Here is a 23,528-nt window from a genome sequence, read left to right on the forward strand (position 1 = left end):
AGCCTGGGAGACAGGGTGAGATCTCTTGCCTATAAAAAGTAAAATGTTGGGTTGACAAAAGGGACATAGAAATGAGTAAGATGCTGTCCTTGTCCTCAAGAAGCTCAGCTCTGCGGTAGGAGAGACAAGACAGGTCTGCAAACATCATCACAAAACAATGTGATAAGGCAACTGAGGGACAGAGAAAGCACAGAGGAGGGAGGGATCATTTCCACAGGAAAGTTTCATGGAAGGCTTGCAAGAGGATGTGAAAATTACATGAGAACGAGGAGGAATTTTTTAGGTAGCCCAAGTGGGACAGGACATAGCTGGTCCTGGAGAACATGTGTAAAGGCACGGAGAAAGGAAACTGCATGGTGTTTTGGGAGGAACTATAATTAGTAATGTTTGGTCAGATCATGAGGTTTTGGTGGGGGTGGGTAAGATGGAGGTGGTAAGATAGAAGATTCTAGAGGAAGTCAAGGCAAGGACCAGATTTTGAAGTGTTTTGCATGCGGAGCTGAAGAGCTTGAATTTAGCACCAGCAATAGGGTGTCAGTAAAGAGTTTTATAAGACAGATGTGATCAGATTTGCATTTTAGAAAAATCACTTTGGCAGGTTTGTGAATGATGGACCAGAAATGTGTGATGGTGGAGACTTGGAAGCCAATTAGGAGGCAGTAGTCCAGGTGAGAAATAATGCCCCGAACAAGGGCAAATGGCATTAGGAATGGAGGGGAGCAAGATGAACTCAAGAGACCCTTGGGAGGTAAGATGAAAAGGATGGGGAGGAGGGAACTTGTTGGGATCTGTATCCAAGGGTACCCGACCCCTTGGCCTCATTCCACTGTTCCACAGGGGTTGGTGACAGTGTGTGGGAGACAGGGGTGGACAGAAGTGCATTAACCAAGATACAGACTAGAGAAGGAAGCGTCAGTTCTTAGGACAGGGGTCAGTTTGTAGTGTGGGAAAGAGGAGGTGAGAAAGGGTAGTGAATTTCACCTGGCCCTTGTTGAATATGTGATGCCTGTGTTCGCCATGTGAACAGCAGAAAGCAGGCAAATATAAGGATCGAGAGCACGGGGTAGAGAGAGGGCTGGCGATGGACACCATCTTTTGGGTAATTGCGAAATTAGGGGAAGGGCTGAAATACGGAAGCCTCGCCAAAGATCTCTAGGTAGTTAATAACTATCAAAATGTCACTTCTTTGGCCTTCACTTTTATTATGTAAAAGTACTCAGATCAGGCCGAATACAATTTTATTCTCTTTATCCAATGCCGGAGGCTATTGTCGAAGCCACGGCCTGCCATTTCATACCCTTTGCAATAGGTGGCGCTGACGCCTGGCAGGGAGAAGGCGGCAGCACATGCTGGGCTCGGGGGCGATGGGCTTGTGCGCGGACCTGGCGACGCTCTAGCCCCGAGCCGCGTATTCGTGGCCGGGTCCTCCCTGGGAACAGGGTGAAGGCCGAGAACCTCTGGCCTCAGGAAGCGCATGCGCAACCGGTTCTCCGAAACATGGAGTCCTGTAGGCCAGGTCTTACCTGAATCAGGTAAGAGGCGGGCGGGGAAGGAGTGGAGCCTCCCCGTGCACCCTCGCAGCCCGCTCCAGGAGTGGGACTAGCCCTCCTTGGGTGTTTGGCTCGTGTGCGTGGGCCACACCAGTCCTGGGGGCAGGTAAGTGCGCGTGGCCCAGGAGGCGTGAGGCTGTGCTGGCGAGGGGAGGGCTCCCGGGGCGCGTGGGTCCCCATACGAGGTGCGCCGCCGCCGGTCCAGAAGAGGGCCACGTGGGCGAGAGCCTCGGTCGTCGTCTCCCAGCACCTCGGGGTCGTAGAGAACACAAAAGTCACACAACCCTCGCCGAGGCTTGATCCCCGCGACAGAGTTTAGTCATTCCGTTAGCTGGCTCCACCCGCCCTCCTGGGCGTGGGGACTCGATTTCTTGGGAGGCTGCGCCTTCCTACTTGTGGGACAGCCAGCCTTGGAGGTTGGAAAGGTCGCAGGCACACGGGTGTGACCGAGTGGTAGAGGGCGTGGCTGTTCGGGGTCGGAGCTGCAGGTGTCGGTCCAGGCGCTGGGGTCACCAGGGCGGAGAGCGGCAGTGGTGGCGCGGCTGGGGGCCTGGTTCAGGGAGGGGGACAGCTGAAGAAGGTGTGAGGTGAGGAGAGCAATCGAGGAAAACGGAAGCACCTGCTCCTGGTTGACTCATTCTGGCTGGAGGCATAATCTAATGTGGGAAGGTAGTAACAGGAAAAAAAAAAAAAAGCGAGAAAGAGCGACTGTGCCTGTGCTGAAGCCCTTTCCTCCTCCTAGCTCCCAGGCAGCTAGAAAATTGCCTGTCTGAAAGAAAGTAGCTGTTTTCCTTAGGGGACTGTGGTGAGTGACAAATGAGATGATATATGTGAAAGGGTAAAGAGCTATAAAAATGCAAGATTCTATTACTTAATTAGAATCCTTCAGCCTATTTATCTGTTTGAGTGGATAAAATGTCCTCTAGGTGTGGGATAGTGGGGCAGGAGTACCTGGTGAAGAAGTACCAGCTGTGGGATAATGGGATGTGTGGAGTAATGCAGAGGGTGTGTGAAGATAGTTTAGGGGTGCCCACTAATACTGTCACCTGGAGAAACAACCATCTGTCATTTAGGTTCATCTTATTTGGGTAAGAGATTATTCAGTTCCACTGCTTCCCTCGTCTACCACTCATCTTTTGAGCTTTTTACAGCCAAACACTTTTACTCAAAAATGGGCCTGAAGAGGAACACACCAGTAGCTTCAGGGATATATTGGTTAATTTGTTTTTGTTTGGTTTTGTTTTTGAGATGAAGTCTCGCTCTGTCGCCCAGGCTGGAGTGCAGTGACGCCATCTCATCTCACTGCAACTTCTGCCTCCGGGACTCAAGCTATTCTCCTGCCTCAGCCTCCCAAGTAGCTGGGACTACAGGCACACACCACTACACATGGCTAATTTTTGTATTTTTGGTAGAGACGGGGTTTCACCATGTTGGCCAGGCTGGTCTCGAACTCCTGACCTGAAGTGATCCGCCTGCTTCAGCCTCTCAAAGTGCTGGGATTACAGGCGTGAGCCACTGCGCCCGGCCACATTGGTTAATTTGGTTGAGAGCGGGCTCGATGTGATTTTATTGATGATAATGTCTTCAATTTGCCTTGCCCTCAGTACAAAGCAGCATGTTGTACCAAGGGTTCTGGGCTGAGGGACATAACTAGGGAAGACTGAGCTGTGAATTTGTCCCCTCAGTAGAGGATCACCCTGGCCAAGTTCCAGTTCATCTTGGAGCCTTATTTTACATCAGATGGGAAAAGACCTTGCAGGTCATTCATTGTCTTACATGCAGAGCTCGCATACCTGCCACAGGGTTACCCAGCCCCCAGTGGACAGAGAATTTGTCCCATACCAAAATGGCCGAGCCACCCAATCCCTCTAGACAGCCCCTATGTTGGAAAATTCTTTATGTTGAATCGACATCTGTTTCTCTACAATTTGCACTCATTGGAGCCATACAGAATAAAATGTCTAATGCTGCTTCCACAAATATTTGAGGACTGCTAACACATTTCCTTCTTCTACTTACTCCACAAGGCTTCTTTTCTTCAAACCAAACATGCCCATCTATTTCAAACAGGGAGGCAGTGTGGAGTAGTGGAAAGAAGGCCAACTTTGGAGCCAGGCACATCTGCGTTCAGTTCCCAGCCCCTTCACATCCTAACACTTAGCGTTCCGAGCTGCCGTATCTCTCTCTGAAATCTGTGAGTGAAAATACTCATCTAGCCAGGCTACTGTGAGGATCAGGGATATGTTGGGTGAAGATCCATGCTCATGGTAGGAGCTTAAAATACGAGAACTGTTACACCTTCAGTTTGCAGTTCAGTTGACCTTCTCTGAACACATTCCTATTTGTCTCTGTTTCAATATGTATCTGCTCTGTAGAACAGAATAAAATGCTTTCTGTGAGTTCTAACCAGCATAATAGAGTAGGATTAGCTTATTTTTGGTACTTCCCCTCAGTCTGCAGTCATAGTAGCCTTTTTAAGGGTCCTGTCTTACTGATTCAGTAAGTTTCTCAACCAAAACCCCTTCGTTAACATGTGCTCCTGTTCAACCAAGTTTCTCCCATTATGAAGTGTTTTAGTTGATTTGAATCTACAATGATGGCTCTTGAAAGTGGCAGTCCCGGTTGTGTCTTGTTGTCTCCATAAATATCCTGCACTTGTCATATTATGGGTCTCAAACTGGGGTTAGAAAAATATGGTTCTTGAATCTGTGGTACCATCTCTGCTGATCCCATACCACTGTTGTGAATCAGCGAGATAATAAATGCAGAGCTTTCTACATGAATTTTTGCACAGATCTGAGGTCTTATCATGAGGCGGAACTGTGTTAGACTTGGAATGTGACAAGAATGTGTGATAAGCCACTGGCTGAGGGAGTACTACTGCATGAGATATCCTGCACAGTCCAGGATAGCATCTGTCCAGAGGAACTGAAAGGGTGCAACTTCGAGCAAGCCAGAGCCGACTTTGAATTTATGTGTGGCTGTGTGTTTTCTCAGGGCTCCAAGTGTTTTATACCTTGGATCAAATTCTCCCCCTGCGGAGGAAGCTCCTTTCTGGAAGTAAATCAGGCACATTTAGAAGATTCGTTAACTCTTTGGCTCCTGGGGGATTATGGCCAGCATTTTCTCTCTTAGACTTCCCACAGCGAATTCCTGGTTGGGCCAAGCTGATATCTTTGAGCTGACTTCTGTACTCAGGGTTCTTCCAAACAGGAATATGCTTTCTTTGCCTAAGATCTGGGTTCCATGCCCATCTCAACCTCAATCCCTCCTTCAAGGAAGTTTTTCCTAACTACTCGGCCAGACATCAATAATGTCTGAAGGGAAGATTTCTCCCGAGTGCCAGACTTGGAATTCCTGTTGTCGTCAGGAGCTCTCCGTGGCGCTCCCTGCTTCCCCCAGGGCCTTTAAACTGTTTCTCCTCCAGTCTGCCCACTTGATCCATGTGGGTAGACATGTTCCATGGCCTTCAGAATAAAATCCTTTGTGGGGTACTCAGTCCATCAACAGAAAATTGCCTTCATCTTGGATGCTGGTGTTTCTGGCCTGGTGAGAATGAAAGTGTGGAATTGTTTGTAGGACTCAAAGTTTCCATTAACAATAAATATGAATAATATATAATGCAAAGGCTTTTGTTATTGTTATTATTAAAATAGGAAAGCCTTTACCTTTTTGGAAGAACCGATTTAGATTTTTGCAGAGTAATTCAGTCTTTAAAAGGTAGTGGTAGTTAAAATAGGTAATCTTTGACTTGTAAAGAGACTAATTTAAATTTTGTTAAGTAACCAATTAAGGCCATAAAGAGTTTAAATCCATCTGTGGCTTCTCATTTTCTCTAGAACAAATTCCTAATTCCCTACGATGAAATTCTCTTGCTATCCTAATTTTTTGCCGGCTCAAAGGACTTCCCGTTTTCCCCAAACACGCGGCCCTGAGCCTCCGGTGCTTTGCGAAAGCCGTCCCCTCCGGCTGGAATGTTCTTTGTCTCTCTGGTAAATGTCTATTCATCATTCAAGACCACCCTTCGCCCCTCCCCTTAATTACTTCCTCCCCTGTGCGCCCTCAAATTCTTGTACTCATTCAAGCAGTATTTATTAGGGGCCAGCTTTGTGGCCGGCACCGTGGCGGGCTCTGGGGCTACAAAAGGTGAATAATACTTGGGCTCTGCCTCTGAGGGCCTTACACGTTAGGGAGGAGTGGGTCAACTGCCACAAACGTCGCTAGGAAATTAAAAGGAAAATTTTACAAAGTGGCAGTTCTTGTCTGTCTTCCCCTCCAGATGGCCCGTGTCTTGTTTTCGGGCCGGGGCTATTTCTCATTTATTTCGCACCCCCGGTTCTTAGCGCCCTGTAGGTGCTAAATCAGCATTTGTTTCATGAGTGCTTTTTCTGGGGGCAACCAGACCCCTGCAGAACTGTACCTGTGTTGTGCCACAGGTTCTGATGATAGGCTTATAGGCGGTAGTTTCCTCAGTGTCCGTGGGTCGCCCCCGGTCCCAGGTTGGATGCCCCGCGGTCCAGCGCCGAACCTTTCGGGGTGCAGAGTTGCAGAGCCGCGGAGGGCTCGGGCCGTGCGCAACCGAAGGGAGGCCTGCAGCGCCCCCTCTGGATGCAGCGGGCACCGGCCGGCCGCCCCGCTCACCCGCTCGCACCCCACGTTTGTTCACCAGTATTTCAGTTTACGGTCAGAAAATGAACACAGACACTTCGTGATACTCTACACTTTTCAAAGGCGTAAGGGATGCCTTTTAAAGGATTATGGATTAGAAACATTCCTCCCTCTTTCTTGTGCCTCTGGGCCCTTGCATTGTGATTCTATCTTACGTAAAGGGGGCTTTGCTCTCCTAATTGTGCCCACTGTTCTGTGCAGCGTGGACCGGCGCATGCAGAGAGCGGGGCTGCGAGGGCGCTGCTGTGGCCAGGCGTCTGGCATGCTGACCACGTCGCGCTGCTGTAAAGGAAACCTGCCCCGCGCAGCGGCGGTGGCTGGAGCGGGAGAAACCGGACTTTGTGCAACTTTGGCCATAGTGGCCATCCCATGAATCTGTTTACTAGCTTGGTGGTGGGTCCAACAGAGCTTGTTGCTCCCTAGCCGCTTGCTCGTGCCCTTGGTGGTTACCGGTAGTTAAGCTTAGGGCGCATAGGGCCCTCGTGGCTCGCCACCTCTCATGGTTCAGTACCTTCGCTTCGAACGAGGGATGGGAGCAGGCGCCACGGCCGGCACCCCAGAGCCCTGCTGCCCCTTAGTTCGAGCGGCCATCCTCCTGTGGGGCTTGTGGGCAGCCTGTGGGGTTTGTGGGCGGCCTGTGGGGTTTGTGGGTGGTCTAAGGAAAGAGTTGGGGCACTCAGGGGTCTGCTGTTTTTGCCCGTGGCCTTAACTCATCAGGGGAGGGTTTCTGCAGCAGAATCTCGGGCTCAGGGTTGGCGGTTAACGAGGGAGCAGCGGGGTCTTGGGGAGGGGGCTCGACACCCCTGAGGTGCCCCCTAAAGGAGCCACTGTTAGAGGGGCACCCCATCTTTGTGGCCATGGCGGTGGTAGAGCGGCTGGGAGGGGCTCTGCGGCGAGCAAGGGAGCAGGCGGTAGGGGTTCTGCGGCGATGGGCGGGCTAGGGGCGGGGCGCGGGTGGGCTCTAAAAGTCGGTGCCCACTCGCTCCGCGCTGCCGCGGCAACCAGCACACCCCGGCACCTCCTCTGCGGCAGCTGCGCCTCGCAAGCGCAGTGCCGCAGCGCACGCCGGAGTGGCTGTAGCTGCCCGGCGCGGCGCCGCCCTGCGCGGGCTGTGGGCTGCGGGCTGCGCCCCCGCTGCCGGCCAGCCCTGCACGGCTGCGGGCTCCGCGGCGCCCAGTGCTCTGCAACGCTGCGGCGGGCGGCATGGGATAACGCGGCCATGGTGCGCCGAGATCGCCTCCGCAGGTGAGTGTGCAGTGGGAACGAGGGGGTGTGGCTGGCGGCCCTGGGACTAGGGCGCAGGCGAGCGGAGGACTGTGTGCCCGTGTCCGAGCTGGGGCTGCCTCTGGGCGAAAACTCTACCGACAGGCGGCACGCATTCCGCGCCCGCTCTGCCTACTTGAGGAGGGGGTGTCACTCCTGCCCGCAGTGGAATGTTCAGAATGCGGGACCTCCTTGGGTTAGGATTTCTAGACCCCGGGATCGTCGTGGTGAGATTTAGGATTTCTGGACCCCAGCGTCATCTTGATATGACTTAGGATCCATAATGACCCTGGTCTCACCCTGATGCGAATTGGGATTTTTAGATCCTGGCATCACCCTGGCGCGATTTAGGATTTTTATACTCAGTCATTGCTGCAGCATGATTTAGGATTTCTAAACCCCAGCATCGCCCTGGTTTGATTTAGGATATTTAGACTCCGGCTTCCCTCTGGTGCGATTCAGGATTCTTAGACTCCGCCGTTGCCGTGGCGCGATTTAGGATTTATAGATCCCGGCAAAGCCCTGGTGCGATGTAGGATTTTTAGACCCCGCCATTGCCGTGGTGCGACTTAAAGGATAGACCCCAGCATCGCCCTGGTGCGATTTAGAATTTTTAGAACCCCGGTATCTCCGTGGCGCACCTTAGGATTTCAAGAACGGGATAATCGCAGTGCCGAGATCGCCGCGGTGCAGCTTAGGATTTCAAGACCCAGGTATCACGGTGGCGGGAGTCACCGCAGAGTGACTAGAACTCGCAGTGCCCGTCAGCCGCCTTAAGTATTTTTCAGATTTCAGTAACAAGCGCGAGTGAGAACGGCGATGTGACCCAACTGTCATGTTGCGCAGGGATTGTTCACCTTGGTTTCGCGGGTTTTCAAAGTGGTTCGTCTCGCGGCGACGCCATCAGGTGGGCGGCAGGTTGGGTGGTATTATTACGGGAGTGTGTTTTTCTGTTTACAAGATGAAGAAATCAAGGCTCAGAAATTTCTGGAAAGTTTGTTACTGGAGTTTGCTTATTGTCTCCGCTCATGGCTCATTAAATAGTTGGGATTTTGGCCAAAAAATGTTTGCTTAACCCATTTTGCCTACTGACGGCTAGGTTGCTTCACTTCTAAAAATCCTAAAAGTTCATGGGGGCATTTTTACTGCGGTAATAAGACAAAAAATGGCCCCCTGAGAGGTTGCCTCTTTGCTTTCTTGGAGTAAGAGGAGGAGGGTGTGGAGGGGGGTGTCCAGGAGTCGAGTATGTTGGTCGATAGCCTCGTTTTTTAACCCCCACTTTCCCTAAGCAGCGGCGGGGAAGCCTCCCCATTTGCTGCTCTGGCCGCCCCTCCCGGGGCTCTCTGCTGAGTCACTGCAGAGATTCAGCTGCTGGAACCCCGTGGATGAATGCGATGAGAAGCACTGGGGGAAAGGAGTAATGAAATCTGCACATGAAAATGTATACATTGAAGTACAGGACAGATAGGGCTGGGCAAATGATCGTCAAAACCTAATGGTTTTTGTCATCTGACCTTTCAAGGAGATACTGGGATACAGCCTGCTATTGTTGGGTGAAAACTGTGATATAACCATCATGTTCTGGCACTTTTTTGAACCATTTCTAGTATTACCTTGAGAAGTAGGACCAAATGGTTCTATCCGTCTTATGGACAGGTACTTTGGAGAAAAAAGGAAATGACTGCCCTAATAATGCCTAAAAAATAGCCTGGGGAGCTGACATTGTTTAAGAAACATGGTTATTTTACCACTGTAAAACCACAGGCTTGTTTTTAGAGTTTAGCAAAAAGTATCAGGGATTTGGGGGGGAAACGTATCTTGTAAGTTGAGGAAGTTAGCGAACGGGTAGGTAGATTACAGGCAATAGGGAAGAATGTGTGTACAGACGGAAAGCCATTTCCCCCAGGGCTTTAGCAATTAATTTATTTCAGCTCTATGACAACTCTAATTTTAGTTTTGGAGGGTATTATTTCCATTCTGGCTGTTTTGAGAGAACTTCCATTCTACTGACAATTCTTGGTCTGTTGACCATCAGAAGTCATAGACTTGAAACAGAACTGTTTATAATTCCTGTTTGGCACTCCTTGTCAATGTGGATAAACTGACTTGTGCCTTTGAAGTCCTGGGCATGGGAGGGTTGGGTGTACCAACCAGTGCTCTTTTTCCAAAGACAAAATCAATTCTCACACGCTGGGTATGAGTTATGCCTTATCTGGGGGTGGGGGAGCATCTTAGGAAATTAAATGGAAACTTAAAGAGTCTGCTAAGAAAAGCAGAAATGTAATCTACCGCCTTGACCTCTCAAGAGATTAGATATTCAGAGTCATGACAAAGCTGCTTATGTTGGAATACACAGTGCAGCTATCTTACTTTCACAGACTGTTTACCCTGAGCAGTTTCTCAGCCCAAATCCAGAAAGGAGTACTAAATGGGGCTTCATTTAGGCAGGAGGGCTGAAAATCAGGAGTAGCTCTCTGCTTGAGGACATGTGATAAGTTACTACACACACACACTCTTTAAAACATGAGATATAGCACATATATATTTTTTGAACATTTTACTGGTTGGGGGTAGTGGGTAGATGGTAGAGCTTTTGGAGTAAATAAGAAAGAAGTTATTTTTTTCCTGGGAAGCCTTGATAAAAGTCAACGAAAGAGTGTCCAGCATTTAAGTCATGTCCCTTTTATTTATATAAAGTCCTCTTCAGCAGGTATTGGGAAGACCACAAGGGTAGGGGCTAAGGGGTTAAAGTCGGGGAGCAGAGGCAGAAGATTATATGTTGAAATAATGTTTTTTTTTTCCTTAAGATTAGAATGATGAACAAATATGGTGAGTGCTATGGCAGACAGAGGTTTGATTATAGTCTCGGTCAGCTTTGTGCCTATGTGAAGGGCAATGTAATCATTGCATGGTAACAGCAATCTCCCACCCCATCTTAACCAGGTTTTGGTTTGTAGATGAGCGGACAATGTTACCTGACTGCTTACAGTGGGTCTCTGCTTTTCCTACAGGATGAGGGAGTGGTGGGTCCAGGTGGGGCTGCTGGCCGTGCCCCTGCTTGCTGCATACCTGCACATCCCACCCCCTCAGCTCTCCCCTGCCCTTCACTCATGGAAGTCTTCAGGCAAGTTTTTCACTTACAAGGGACTGCGTATCTTCTACCAAGGTAAGAAGTGGACTATTGGAACTCCTGCGTGTATCGGTCACATAAGTCCCAGCTGAGGTATTTATTTTGTGGCTATTGGTCTCTTGTTGCTCCTTAATGATGGAGGAGAGTATCTCTCTCTCTTTCTGTGTAGTGTGCTTGCAGAGAAGCGCAGAAAACTGCTGGGAGAATGGGGGTAGGGACTGAGATTCCAACCTGCAGACCTTACCTTTTAGTATAAGTTTTCTTTGTAGCTTGATATGTATTCCAATATTAGTTTTTTTTTTTTTTTTTTTGAGCAACCTTAGTGTCAGGTAATATATAAAATATTAAGATATAACCACCATTGGTTCTCTCTCCTTACCATCCCTGATTTCATTTTTTCTGTAGATTATTTGTAGTGTAACTGTGATTTAAGTCTTAATACCATTATATAAATTAATTTGCTAGTGATGATTATTATTATGACCACTACTTATCAAGTAATTACCATATGCCAGGCACTGAGTTATGTTTTCAGCCTTCATTGTTTAATCTTTACAACAGCATTTGGAGATAGGTGCCATTAACCTCATTTTATAGGTGAAGAAACTGAGAAACAGATTGGAAATGATTTGTTTTGAGCGGGGGTCAAGAGCAATAACGAAAAATGTTTGTCATAAACCGTTTTTCATTATTGCTCCTGACCTCCTCTCATTTGCTATATTCAATTAAGTAAGTATACAATTTTTATTATGTTGGCTTGGGTTATTTCCAGTTTTACTGTTTTAAAAAACTAATGTTGAAGTAAAAGCTTCATGTCCATACAGTTTATTTTTTCCTTACATTTTCAAACTATACTACTTGTATAAATGGAATGATTTTATTTGCACAGATTCTCAAGAACAAAACTCTTAGGCTAAAGTATATACAATTTTTAACTGCTTCTAAATTATTTTTGAAAACCTTATTACCAAATTTTCATGTCACTGGCAGTATATGAATATACCTGTTCTAATCCAATACTATTAGCAAGGTTAATATTGTCTAAATGTTTACCTAATTTAGATGATGCTGAATGCTTCCGTATTGTCATATGCATTAAAAAAGTTCATGTTTATGTTGATTAAGCCCTTTTTATAGTTGACAGGATTTTGTAATAGTTTTATTATGTTTTTGATGTTAGATTGGGTCTCCTGCTGAATAAAAAGTGCTGAGCAAACAGCATAAGCTAAAGGTGTTCCTTGGGAATAGTTGCTGTATCTTAGAGAATTTCTGTGAGGCCATTCATGATAAAGTACAAAGAATTTGTAGTTTATGTGTTGTGATCATATGCTTTTAACTGAAAATTTACTTTTCACTGTGAAAAAATCTGCATATTACAGAACGAAAGGAGAAATGGGGAGATGCTGTTTAAAAACACTTAGGTGAAAGTAAACAAGGTGCCTTCAAGTATTTTCACATAGCATGATTTTTACAATGTTTTAATATACAGATTGAAAGGAGAAAAGGCCTGTTCTCACCTAACGCAGTTAAGCTTACATTTTAAAAATAATTGTGTCATTTTAATGTCAATTTGGTCACAGTTTCTTGTTCTTTGTATCAGATTACTTAGATTTTAACATCTTCGAGGTTATTTTTATAGGGATTTGGCATAATTGATTGTACTTTCCTTCTTCCTAGACTCTGTGGGTGTGGTTGGAAGTCCAGAGATAGTTGTGCTTTTACACGGTTTTCCAACATCCAGCTACGACTGGTACAAGGTAATGAAGTCAGACTTCTACGTCCTACTATGTCTTAAAAAATCTCGGCCAGGCGTGGGGGCTCAAATCCTAGCACTTTGGGAGGCTGAGGTGGGAGGATGACCTGAGGTCAGGAGTTTGAGACCAGCCAGGCCAACATGGCAAAACCCCATCTCTACTAAAAGTATAAAAATTAGCCAGGCATGGTGGCACAAGCCTGTAATCCCAGCTACCTGGGAGGCTGAGGCAGGAGAATCGCTTGAACCCGGGAGGCAGAGGTTGCAGTGAGCTGAGATTGCACCACTGCACTTCAGCCTAGGTGACAGAGCGAGAGTGTGTCTCAAAAAGAAATTTTTTTTTAATAAAAATTTAAAAAACCTCAAGGATTTTGTTGTCAGCACCAGAAGGCTCTTGCACATTTGAATTGCTTTTAAAAAAACATTAAATGTTGAACTGTTCCTTATTTACTGAAGGGAATAAACAACTCCTTGGCACTCTGGAAGGGATCACTGCCAAGTTACCCTCTCTCAACAGGGATTAATTACCAGGAATAAAGCATTTTCCAAGAGGATCATCTGTGGGACCTGTGGTAGTTTCATGGCATTTTCTCTTTATGGAAGTCTGTTAAGCCAAGATAGGGCTGAAGCTCCTGTGCTACTGTAGGTCTGGTGAAAGGGAGGGGCAGGAGCAGAAAGCCCAAATCATCCTTTCTTTCTTGTAGATTTGGGAAGGTCTGACCTTGAGGTTTCATCGGGTGATTGCCCTTGATTTCTTAGGCTTTGGCTTCAGTGACAAACCGGTAAGCAGCACCTATCTGGGGCTGGTGATGGGGTGTGGGGGCAGACGCAGACTGTGAGGGTCAGGCTGGCAGAGAGAGCTGTCCTCATGACTTCATCCTGTGTATGTGGGCTTTCCTTTCCTCAGAGACCACATCACTATTCCATATTTGAGCAGGCCAGCATCGTGGAAGCGCTTTTGCGGCATCTGGGGCTCCAGAACCGCAGGATCAACCTTCTTTCTCATGACTATGGAGATATTGTTGCTCAGGAGCTTCTCTACAGGTCAGTGGAGCTTCAGACTTCAGCTTATGATGCTAGGAGAGTACATTGTTTCTGGACTCTTTGTATCCTTTTTCTCTCTTGGGAGTTGTCTTCAGCGGTGCACTGGTTTAAGTCTGCTCAGCTACATGTGTGTTTCCTCATCTCCCTTCTAGGTACAAGCAGAATCGATCTGGTCGGCTTACCATAAAGAGTCTCTGTCTGTCAAATGGAGGTAATTGCCTTGGCGGTAGGTAGAAAGTGGGTGTAATCTAGAAGGGCCATCTTTAGATACAGCGGCACCTAAATGGTAATCTGATAATACTTCAAGTAGACATAATTAAACTATGGGATCTCTACCTCTTCTGTGCCATCAACTCCTTTGGTGGTCTGACAAGATTTATGGACCCTTTCTCAGAATGTTTTAAAATAAAGAAACAAACAGCATTACAAAGGATAGTGACTTTACTTACATAGTCAATAAAAAGCTGCATTATAGTCACGTGCTTTTTCAATGCATTAGATAGCAAGTTCTAGTGGAGGACCTAGTAACAGCTATATCAGAAGGAGTGAGGAGTGTAAAGACTGTTTGCCATATCTGAAACAACTGCAATAGGTTATGAGAGTATAGGATTGAAGATACAGAAAAAAGCCACAAGTGTTTCTAATACTACTATGATGTTAGTGTAGAAAATCCTTACTTAATGTCATCAATGGGTTCTTGGAAACTGTGACTTTAAATGAAACGTTATAATGGAACCAATTTTTTTTCTCATCAATGTTTTAAAGAAAGGATGTTATTCAAGGACCTGCTGTACCTCATTCTGCTTAAAGCCAAAGTTTCCAAGAACCTATCCTGATGTTAAGTGAGGACTTAACTGTATGAGATTCCCCAACTCCTAACTGATGGCGGTGCCAAGTTTCAGTTAGAAAATACCGAACCCCTGATTAGACTTTCTGGGCAGCCAGCTTGCAAGTTCATGAATACCCAAATGTCTCCTGAACGCCTTAAGAGCAGACTGGGAGAGAAATCCGTCTCTCCCTTTATCACTTATGCTCATGGCTTTCTTCCACTGACTCTGAAGAGAAAGGGAAAAGGAAAAACTCTAGGGTTGTTAAAGGACCTATACTTATTTAAAAACTTCTTGTTTTATTCTTACAGCCCAAATCATTAACCCTTGTGTTCGGAGCGATAGGGGGAAATGCTAAGGGGAGTCAGAGCCTGGTTATCAGCATTTTGGATGACCATATATTTTCTCCCCGTTTCACTATCTTTAAGATGGGAAAAGTAATTCCAGTGGGATTTATTGTGACCAGTTAAACACAGAATTCCTGGAGAAGTAATTAGATGACAGTTTTAAATTGTTATTTGTAATTCTGTTTTGGTAGTAAAGGCTGCAGAGGTGATGGTGAATAGGGTGGGTAGTTTCTGATAATGGGCTTGCCTTTGACCTAAATGTAGGTAGGCTGGGCGAGGTGGCTTGCGCCTGTAATCCCAGCACTTTGGGAGGCTGAGGTGAGAGGATTGCTTGAGCTCGAGACCAGCTGGGCAACCCAGTGAGATCCCGTCTGTATAAAAAAAAAAAATTAAAGTTGTAGGTAAATGACTAAGATAAGTCTCTTCTACAGGTATCTTTCCTGAGACTCACCGTCCACTCCTTCTCCAAAAGGTTGGTACTTCACTGATAGACCTTTAGTTTTAGGATTTGTACTGACGTAAATAATGCTGGGACCTTTTAAGGGCCATAGCTCCTGTAACTGGCAGTAGTTAAATCCTCTTCCTTGTGAATTTCTATTAATGAAGTTACTTTTTCCCTTCTTAGGCAACTAAAGCAGAGGCAGTGGCCCCTACGTAAACCCAAAACCAATCCTAAGAATAAGAGATCAACAAATATTTGGAGAAATAACAGCTATGGAAAGATCTGTGTTACAAGCTTGATGTTTGAACAAATTAGGATCCTACTCTAAACTTGAATATATCAGAGTTAAAGTTTTAGGGATTTAGTGAATTGTAGAAAAGTAATCTTAGATGGAATTAGAGATAGATTTGTCTTCCTTGAGAGAAGAATGCGGGTAGGCAAAACAAAATGCCAAGTACCAAACCATTCAGTAGCAGGAGATTTGGCTAAAGATTTAGTTCCTAGTATAAAACCTTTTGCCCCGGTGAGGATCTTCCTCTGGGTTCTTGAGCTTTACCTCCACTTATTCCCCTCCAGCTACTCAAAGATGGAGGTGTGCTGTCACCCATCCTCACACGACTGATGAACTTCTTTGTATTCTCTCGAGGGTAAGTGTCACTGTCAAAGATTGTGGCCTAGAGCAATGTTGTGAAAAGTTGCTGCCATTACAATTCTGGGCCAAATCCTAAGGCTTGATATTTTAAAGCAAAGGTGTTGGCCGCTTGCCAGGGAAGTAGAAGGAATTCATAAATCACTTATGGGTCAGACTGCATGGCCCAGACTTTATGGCCTCTGAGGTTCCAGCCATATTGAACATTCTGAGTTCTCCTCACACTTATCTTCCTGCGTTTTGGACTCTTTCAGTCTCACCCCAGTCTTTGGGCCGTATACTCGGCCCTCTGAGAGTGAGCTGTGGGACATGTGGGCAGGGATCCGCAACAATGACGGGAACTTAGTCATTGACAGGTAAGAAATTACCCTTTGCTTTGGTTTCCAGAGAAGTGTTTTTGTGGAGAGTGGGGATTGCTTGTTCTGTTCCTTGCTGGCTTATTCCCTATCACAGGAAGGCTGATGATGACCTATGGGGCAAACCAAAAAGTCATGGTCTATATGAAGGAAGAAATAGAAAATAGAGTGAAACTGGACTCTTTGTTAGTATTAAATGCTTCAAAGTATTGAATCATGGTTGTGAAAGTAGCCTAGTGCCTCCCTCAAGGTACAAGGCTCTTCCTTTTGCCTATCTTTCTGCAGCAACGGGGAGTGAGAGGGCAGACTTCTCTTTCTCTGTCTTGTACAAAGAATTCCCATGCCTTGGTTCAAATGAGAATGTAGACACTTTCACAAGGGACCCAGAGGTGGTGATAGCTGTAACTACTTGGGATAAGACTCTGTCTTCTAGCCACCTGGCTCAGTGTAGCTTCCAGTGTTTTTACTGATGGCTTTGCTGGGAATTGTATGTTAGAGGGAGCCAATCCTCCCACCCTCTCCTAACCCTCAACAGGATCCCTGAATACTTCATTTTAGTATTAAAAAACTGAAGAACAATTAAGACTGTCTTTTAAAATTATATTTTCCTTTCCAAAAAGTAAATACTATTTCTAAGATGAGATATTTGAGGTTCACAAAAATAACTGTCCTGGAGTTGCCAGGCAGAATGAGTAGAATACATGATTTTGAGTTCTAAAATGTGGCAGTGGTGTCTCACGCTGGAGAAAGAGGAATCCTCTCCATTTTATCTGTGGTCAGATGCAGCTTTGTGCTCATCAACATCTACACTTAGAATTTTGAAGTAGATGTCGGCTGGGCACAGTGGCTCACGCCTGTAATTTGAGCACTTTGGGAGGCCAAGGTGGGCGGATCACATGAGGTCAGGAGTTTAGAGACCAGCCTGGCCAACATGATGAAACCCCGTGTCTACTAAAAATACAAAAATTAGCCAGGTGTGGTGGCACATGTCTGTAATTCCAGCTACTCCGGAGGCTGAGGCACAAGAATTGCTTGAGCCCAGGAAGCGGAGGTTGCAGTGAACTGAGATCATGCCACTGCACTTCAGCCTGGGCACAGAGTGAGACTCCGTCTCAAAAAAAGAGAAAAAAAAAAGAAGTAGATGTCAATACAGAAGATCATGTGTTACAATCCTCTTATTTTAAAAATGAGGAGGCTAGCCAGGTCCTTTGGCACATGCCTGTACTCCCAGCTACTTGGGAGGCTGAGGTGGGAGGATCTCTTGAGGTCAGGAGTTATAGCTGTAGTGAGCTATGATTGCACCTGTGAATAGCCACTGCACTCCAGCCTAGGTAACATAGGGAGACCCTGTCTTTTAAAAAACAAACCAACAAATGAGGAAACCGAGTTGAAAGATCTGTGTTATATGTTTGAGTCAGAGAGGTAGGTAGTGGTGGAGCCTAAATTGGAACCTCAGACCTGGGCTTTTTAGTTACATAAAATCCAAACCAACTGTCAGCCTTCCTAGATCTCATTCCCTGCTTAATAAATACACAAACCCACTAATTCTTCTATTGATAGTAGGCATAATCACTGCTAGAGCTACATGGTGGTTAACTCTAGAGGTCAACAGAAATGGATAAATTAAGTGGGACATTTCCAGGAATGCTAAACTGCTTCTGGATTAAGAAATTGTATCTTGTGTTCCTTGTGGCTCTTGTTATGCCCTTGAATCCCTGTAACAGTAAAGGTTTCTTGTTCTGCGCATGCTGACTTACCTGTCCTACAGTCTCTTACAGTACATCAATCAGAGGAAGAAGTTCAGAAGGCGCTGGGTGGGAGCTCTTGCCTCTGTAACTATCCCCAGTGAGTATTTTTATATTATTGATAGGAAACTGAAGGACTATAGGGTTAAAGTAATCGCAACTCCTTTATACAATTAGGGTTACCAGATTTAGCAAATAAAAATATAAGATACCCAGTTAAATTTGAATTTTAGATAAACAACAAATGCTTTTTTAGTATTTAAGTATATGTTGTACAATATTTGGGACCTACTTACACCAAAAAAAAATCATTTTTCACCTGAAATTCAGATTTTCTGGGTATCCTTTATTTTACTGGCAACTGTACTCATGACATCTGGAACAGTGATGTGTGTGTGTAGAGTGAAGTATATAAAAAGCTGAGACATTACTGTAAAGGTAGTTGGTATTACTGATTTCTGTGGTGTGCATTGTCAGTGACTGCCACATTACATGCTGAATTGCTTGGACAGAAGGCTGTTTGGATTACTAATCAAGAGGCTATAGGTGGTTTGTGCTTATTTGTCTTTTCATTCTTACGGATTTAAAAAAAATTATGGTGTTTCACACATAGTGATTAGTGCTCAGGAAATTATTGGTTGATTTCAAATGTCAAGGGTCTGTTATAACTGAAGAGAGACTTAAAGAATGATAGTATCCTGGACTTAGAGGATGTTGAAAGTTGGGCATATCCCATTTGGTCCAGGGTGCAGGAGAGCTGGATGAGGGACCAAATGGTTGTCTGTAGGAGGAGATGTGTCCAATCAATGAACTGGTGCGTGCCTAGCAGTTTTTTAGAGGTTACCTAATAAAACAAGCTAGGTTTTGTATCACACAAAAAATTATTTATAGAAAATATTTTCTTGGGCTGGGTGAGGAGGCTCATGTCTGTAATCCTAGCTCTTTGAGAGGCTGAGGCGGGAGGACTGATTGAGCCCAGGAGTTTGGCACCACTCTGGGCAACATAGTGAGAAAAATTTTACTCTACAGATAAATTTAAAAGTTAGCCAAGTGTGGTGTTGCACACCTGTATGTAGTCTCAGCTACTGAGGACACTGAGGTGGGAGGATCGCTTGGGCCAACGAGTTTGAGGTTACAGTGAGCTATGACTGCACCACTGCACTCCAGCCTGAGCAAGAGAGAGAGACCTTGCCTATTATAATAAAAAAAGGAAGAAGAAAACATTTCTTTTTGGAGAGGAGTTAATTTTAGGGTGGGAGTAGAACAGATGTGAGAGCTGTTAAGTATTTCATTCCTTTTCTCTTTTCTAGTTCATTTTATCTATGGGCCATTGGATCCTGTAAATCCCTATCCAGAGTTTTTGGAGCTGTACAGGTGAGTCTCCCCGAGAGAAGTCTATGTTTTGTTAGTATCTCATCCTGACAGTGGTAAACAGAATTGCCTGTTGAGGGCTATTGGCTCTAGCCATTGTCTTTAACCTCACTGGCTGTTCATCCAGGAAACAATAAAAAGATTGAGTTGAGGAATCTTATTCTAACATAATTGTAGTATCAAGACATTCAGTTATACATTCTCTTGATTTATTCATAGTCTGTTTTCACTGTCATGACTGCTACATATTCCTTGGTGTACAAAAAGCTCTCATGTGAGTCAAAGGTTGAAAGTGGATATATCCTACAAAGTATTTGTTTTAGTCTGATTGTAAAGCCAATTCATTGGTTTAGGCTGAGCAGATGGCAAGGAGAGATTGAGAAGAGCTCATTGTGGAAAAGTGCCTTCTCATTGGTTGCTATTCTCTCTAGGTACTTACTTGGAAGGTATCAGAATATGAAATCTTGATTATGTCACATAAGAATGTTCCATACCTTCCTGTGGCCTACTGGATACAAGCTAGTAGTAAACAGCTTGCATATAATTTTAAATAAAATACCCCCTCTCATCTCCTCCTGGGATTAAGGGAAGATCCTTGGTTATCTCTGCTTGGGCAGTGAGTTGCTGTGTGATCCACTTGTTTGATGCTTCATCCTTCTCTAAGGAGCTGAAAGTCATCTTGCTTTGACAATTGTTGCAAAAGTGTTATATTTTCAAGTTGTTGTTTGTTGGATTATGAACATTTAAAAACTAGTTTGTATAAATGGAATTGGCAAGTTTATCTGCCTAAGATACAATTTCAGAGTAGAAGGTGAATAAGCTCTTTGGTGGCTCCTTCCAGTGTGGTGTGTCCACAGGGTCATTTACTGGGGCTTCCCACTGGCTTACATCCCTCCCGCTCCAGCCTGAAGTTCACCTGCGTGCTGTTCTCTTCCACTAGGAAAACGCTGCCGCGGTCCACAGTGTCGATTCTGGATGACCACATTAGCCACTATCCACAGCTAGAGGATCCCATGGGCTTCTTGAATGCATATATGGGCTTCATCAACTCCTTCTGAGCTGGAAAGAGTAGCTTCCCTGTATTACCTCCCCTACTCCCTTATCTGTTGTGTATTCCACTTAGGAAGAAATGCCCAAAAGAGGTCCTGGCCATCAAACATAATTCTCTCACAAAGTCCACTTTACTCAAATTGGTGAACAGTGTACAGGAAGAAGCCAGCAGGAGCTCTGACTAAGGTTGACATAATAGTCCATCTCCCATTACTTTGATATCTGATCAAATGTATAGACTTGGCTTTGTTTTTGTGCTATTAGGAAATTCTGATGAGCATTACTATTCACTGATGCAGAAAGACGTTCTTTTGCATAAAAGACTTTTTTAACACTTTGAACTTCTCTGAAATATTTAGAAGTGCTAATTTCTGGCCCACCCCCAACCGGAATTCTATAGTAAGGAGGAGGAGAAGGGGGGCTCCTTCCCTCTCCTCGAATGACGTTATGGGCACATGCCTTTTAAAAGTTCTTTAAGCAACACAGAGCTGAGTCCTCTTTGTCATACCTTTGGATTTAGTGTTTCATCAGCTGTTTTTAGTTATAAACATTTTGTTAAAATAGATATTGGTTTAAATGATACAGTATTTTAGGTATGATTTAAGACTATGATTTTACCTATACATTATATATATTTTATAAAGATACTAAACCAGCATACCCTTACTCTGCCAGAGTAGTGAAGCTAATTAAACATGTTTGATTTCTGAATAAATTGAACTAAATCCAAACTATTTCCTAAAATCACAGGACATTAAGGACCAATAGCATCTGTGCCAGAAATGTACTGTTATTAGCTGGGAAGACCAATTCTAACAGCAAATAACAGTCTGAGACTCCTCATACCTCAGTGGTTAGAAGCATGTCTCTCTTGAGCTACAGTAGAGGGGAAGGGATTGTTGTGTAGTCAAGTCACCATGCTGAATGTACACTGGTTCCTTTATGATGACTGCTTAACTCCCCACTGCCTGTCCCAGAGAGGCTTTCCAATGTAGCTCAGTAATTCCTGTACTTTACAGACAGGAAAGTTCCAGAAACTTTAAGAACAAACTCTGAAAGACCTATGAGCAAATGGTGCTGAATACTTTTTTTTTTAAAGCCACATTTCATTGTCTTAGTCAAAGCAGGATTATTAAAAGTGATTATTTAAAATTCATTTTTTTAAATTAGCAACTTCAAGTATAACAACTTTGAAACTGGAATAAGTGTTTATTTTCTATTAATAAAAATGAATTGTGACAAAAGTGGACTCTGGCTTCCCCTCCCCCCTCCCCCCACCCCTCTGGGATAAAAATTTTCCAGCATTGCCAGGAGCTTTCAGGTACACATTAAAGAATAAAATGAAGTTAAGCAGCTGGAGTATAGCATAGTATTTGATTTTCAAGATCACCCAAAGCTGCACTATCGTCCCAAAGCTGACCAAGTAGAATAAAAAGAAAAAAAAAAACCAACCCATGCGCAAAGATAGACATTTGCTTGATCTGCTGGCTCAGGGCCAAATGTTTAATTTGCTTCTCCAAAGTCATTCATCTTCAAAAGTCTGATTCTGGGAAACTGATGCCACTAGCCTAAAAGCCCACTGACCATGTAGTGTGCATCAGTTTCCTCTTGTCCAGTAAGCATTTATCCAACAGAAGCTAAGATAACATCTACAGGTGTTCTCTCTTTACTTCTGACAGTCACCTGCATGGTCACTCCATCGGCTAAGGCCAGCCTGGACCTCACCAATAAATCATAGCCACCTCTGAATATACCTGAGAGAAAAAAGTAAGGAAAACCATATTAAGAACCCAAAACAAGCACTGGATAATGAAATTTATCATGCTATCCCTGCATCTCCTTTCTATTAGTTTAGCTTTTCCAGAGACTTGTGGAAATTGAATCCTACGCATAAATTCCAAATATATATATTTATTTTTATATTCCCATGAAACCAGGTACATAGAAGGTATTCAAAAATACCAATTTGGAGTACTCAAAAGGAATGTTGGTGGTGGCCTTGGTATTTGTTGGAGAGATTTGTTTTGGGCCAAATGTACATCTTAATAACCAAGAATAGCATGCAAAACAAATTATTCATTTTGACTGGGTATCAAATTGTTACTCATATAATGGGATGATGGGACAACAGCAAGGCATAAGATGCCCATCTATATCCTATTAAGCTTTGCAAGAAAACGGAAGGAAAATATGATGGAAGCTTCTTACCTGCCAGATAGAGCGAATGGGAATTCTTGTTCTCAGGTACTTTATCGGACCTCTCACATGGCTGCATGCCCAGAAATGTGATGATATTGTTGACAGCCTCTGTGTTGAGAAGATGTATGAGACAGTATTAGGAAAGTAAAGCACAGGGATCTCCCTCTGCACCAGTGTATGCTGGGAGCTGGGGTGGAAGGGGTTGTTGGTGATGTGTAGAGGGAGGCTACTACTGGACTAGAAAATGGCTGATCAATTAGATGATGAAGACAGGGTGCTGGCCTTTTAAGTAAGAGATTTATGAAGTTTTTGTTTTTTTTAAAGGAGTTCTTCTGGAGTAACAAATATGCCTGTTAGGTGATATACTGTTATCAGGCAATATACTGATAGCAAAATGGGTCTCACCTTCAAGGGTTTTGGTAGAACTGAGGGCAAAGGTTTCCTCTTTCTCAAAGGTATCTCCCACCTCTTCCCAAGCAGCAGCAAAGTTAGGCTTCAGTACTTTCTGAATATGGTCAGACACAGTCACTTCGAGATCTTCCAGCTAGTGGGTAATAAGCAGTCAGTAAAGAAAAGTCCTTTCTGTTATAGGGCAAAGATAAAGGAACTAATCAATATGGTCCTCCGGAGCCTAGAGAAAACTCTACCACCAAAATAGTTTAAGTTCTGTAGTCTGGATAAATCTAATGTTGTAGCCCTTAGCAAAGGAAAGCAAGAAAATAGAACATCTGGCAAGAGCCTCAGATCAACATCTGTAGCCCTGAGGTACAGAGTAGTCATGTTGCACCCACACTTGACCACTGAGTTCTGGGCACACGGTACCCTCTGATCATTCACTAAGAGGTTGATATTTTTTAAAAAGTTTTCCCTCCATTCTGTGAAGGCTTTTTAATCCATGATCTGGCTATAAACTAACAGCTGCTGAAGCAAAAACAAAAAACCAAAAAACAAAACCAACCCCCTCCCCAAATCATTTTAAATAAAACTGATCTCAATGAAAATCATGTCATTATTTTCATCTCTTAATTATCCCTATTATAAAGAAAAAAAGGGTGAGTTTGTTTTAATGGTGAAGTGGTAAATCTCAATTCTCTCTGGCCTGATGCTGTCCAGTTACAGAGGAGGGTTAGTCCA

The 23,528-nt window shown here is 44.5% G+C and overlaps 2 protein-coding genes across 6 annotated transcripts in view; one reads left to right on the forward strand and one right to left on the reverse strand.

Annotated features, from left to right (window-relative positions):
• The first annotated feature begins 1,320 nt into the window (after positions 1-1,320).
• Positions 1,321-21,439, forward strand: MEST (mesoderm specific transcript). Of its 4 annotated transcripts, none has more exons than XM_003813470.6 (12): positions 1,321-1,532; positions 10,493-10,647; positions 12,289-12,368; positions 13,069-13,146; positions 13,272-13,408; positions 13,561-13,619; positions 15,014-15,054; positions 15,601-15,671; positions 15,928-16,029; positions 17,798-17,874; positions 19,085-19,148; positions 20,086-21,439. In XM_003813470.6, the coding sequence occupies exons 2-12, from the start codon at positions 10,494-10,496 to the stop codon at positions 20,201-20,203; spliced, it is 981 nt and encodes a 326-aa protein (XP_003813518.1). In that variant the 5' UTR covers positions 1,321-1,532; position 10,493; the 3' UTR covers positions 20,204-21,439. The 4 variants fall into 4 exon arrangements, with proteins under 4 accessions (XP_003813518.1, XP_008964271.1, XP_003813517.2 ...); XM_008966023.5 differs by having other exon boundaries at positions 1,523-1,656; XM_003813469.4 differs by lacking the exon at positions 1,321-1,532 and adding an exon at positions 6,414-7,463.
• Positions 21,385-23,528, reverse strand: part of COPG2 (COPI coat complex subunit gamma 2) — a 162,587-nt gene continuing 160,443 nt past the window's right edge. For both annotated transcript variants that reach the window (XM_034964992.3, XM_055114877.2), the window contains exons 22-24: positions 22,800-22,938; positions 22,404-22,502; positions 21,385-21,949 (exon numbers count right to left, since the gene is read on the reverse strand). In XM_034964992.3, coding sequence (XP_034820883.1) covers positions 21,819-21,949; positions 22,404-22,502; positions 22,800-22,938 — 369 coding nt within the window. In that variant the 3' untranslated portion in view covers positions 21,385-21,818. The remainder of the gene's footprint in view (positions 21,950-22,403; positions 22,503-22,799; positions 22,939-23,528) is intronic.

This window comes from Pan paniscus, chromosome 6, assembly GCF_029289425.2.
Source record: "Pan paniscus chromosome 6, NHGRI_mPanPan1-v2.0_pri, whole genome shotgun sequence".
Taxonomy (NCBI): domain Eukaryota; kingdom Metazoa; phylum Chordata; class Mammalia; order Primates; family Hominidae; genus Pan; species Pan paniscus.

Bases quoted from the DNA above. Each gene is read 5' to 3' on its own strand.
- MEST (XM_003813469.4), top strand. From the start codon at position 7,147: ATGGGCGGGCTAGGGGCGGGGCGCGGGTGGGCTCTAAAAGTCGGTGCC. The intron at 7,464-10,492 runs GTGAGTGTGCAG...CTTTTCCTACAG, and splicing joins CGCCGAGATCGCCTCCGCAG to GATGAGGGAGTGGTGGGTCC. The intron at 13,409-13,560 runs GTCAGTGGAGCT...TCTCCCTTCTAG, and splicing joins GCTCAGGAGCTTCTCTACAG to GTACAAGCAGAATCGATCTG.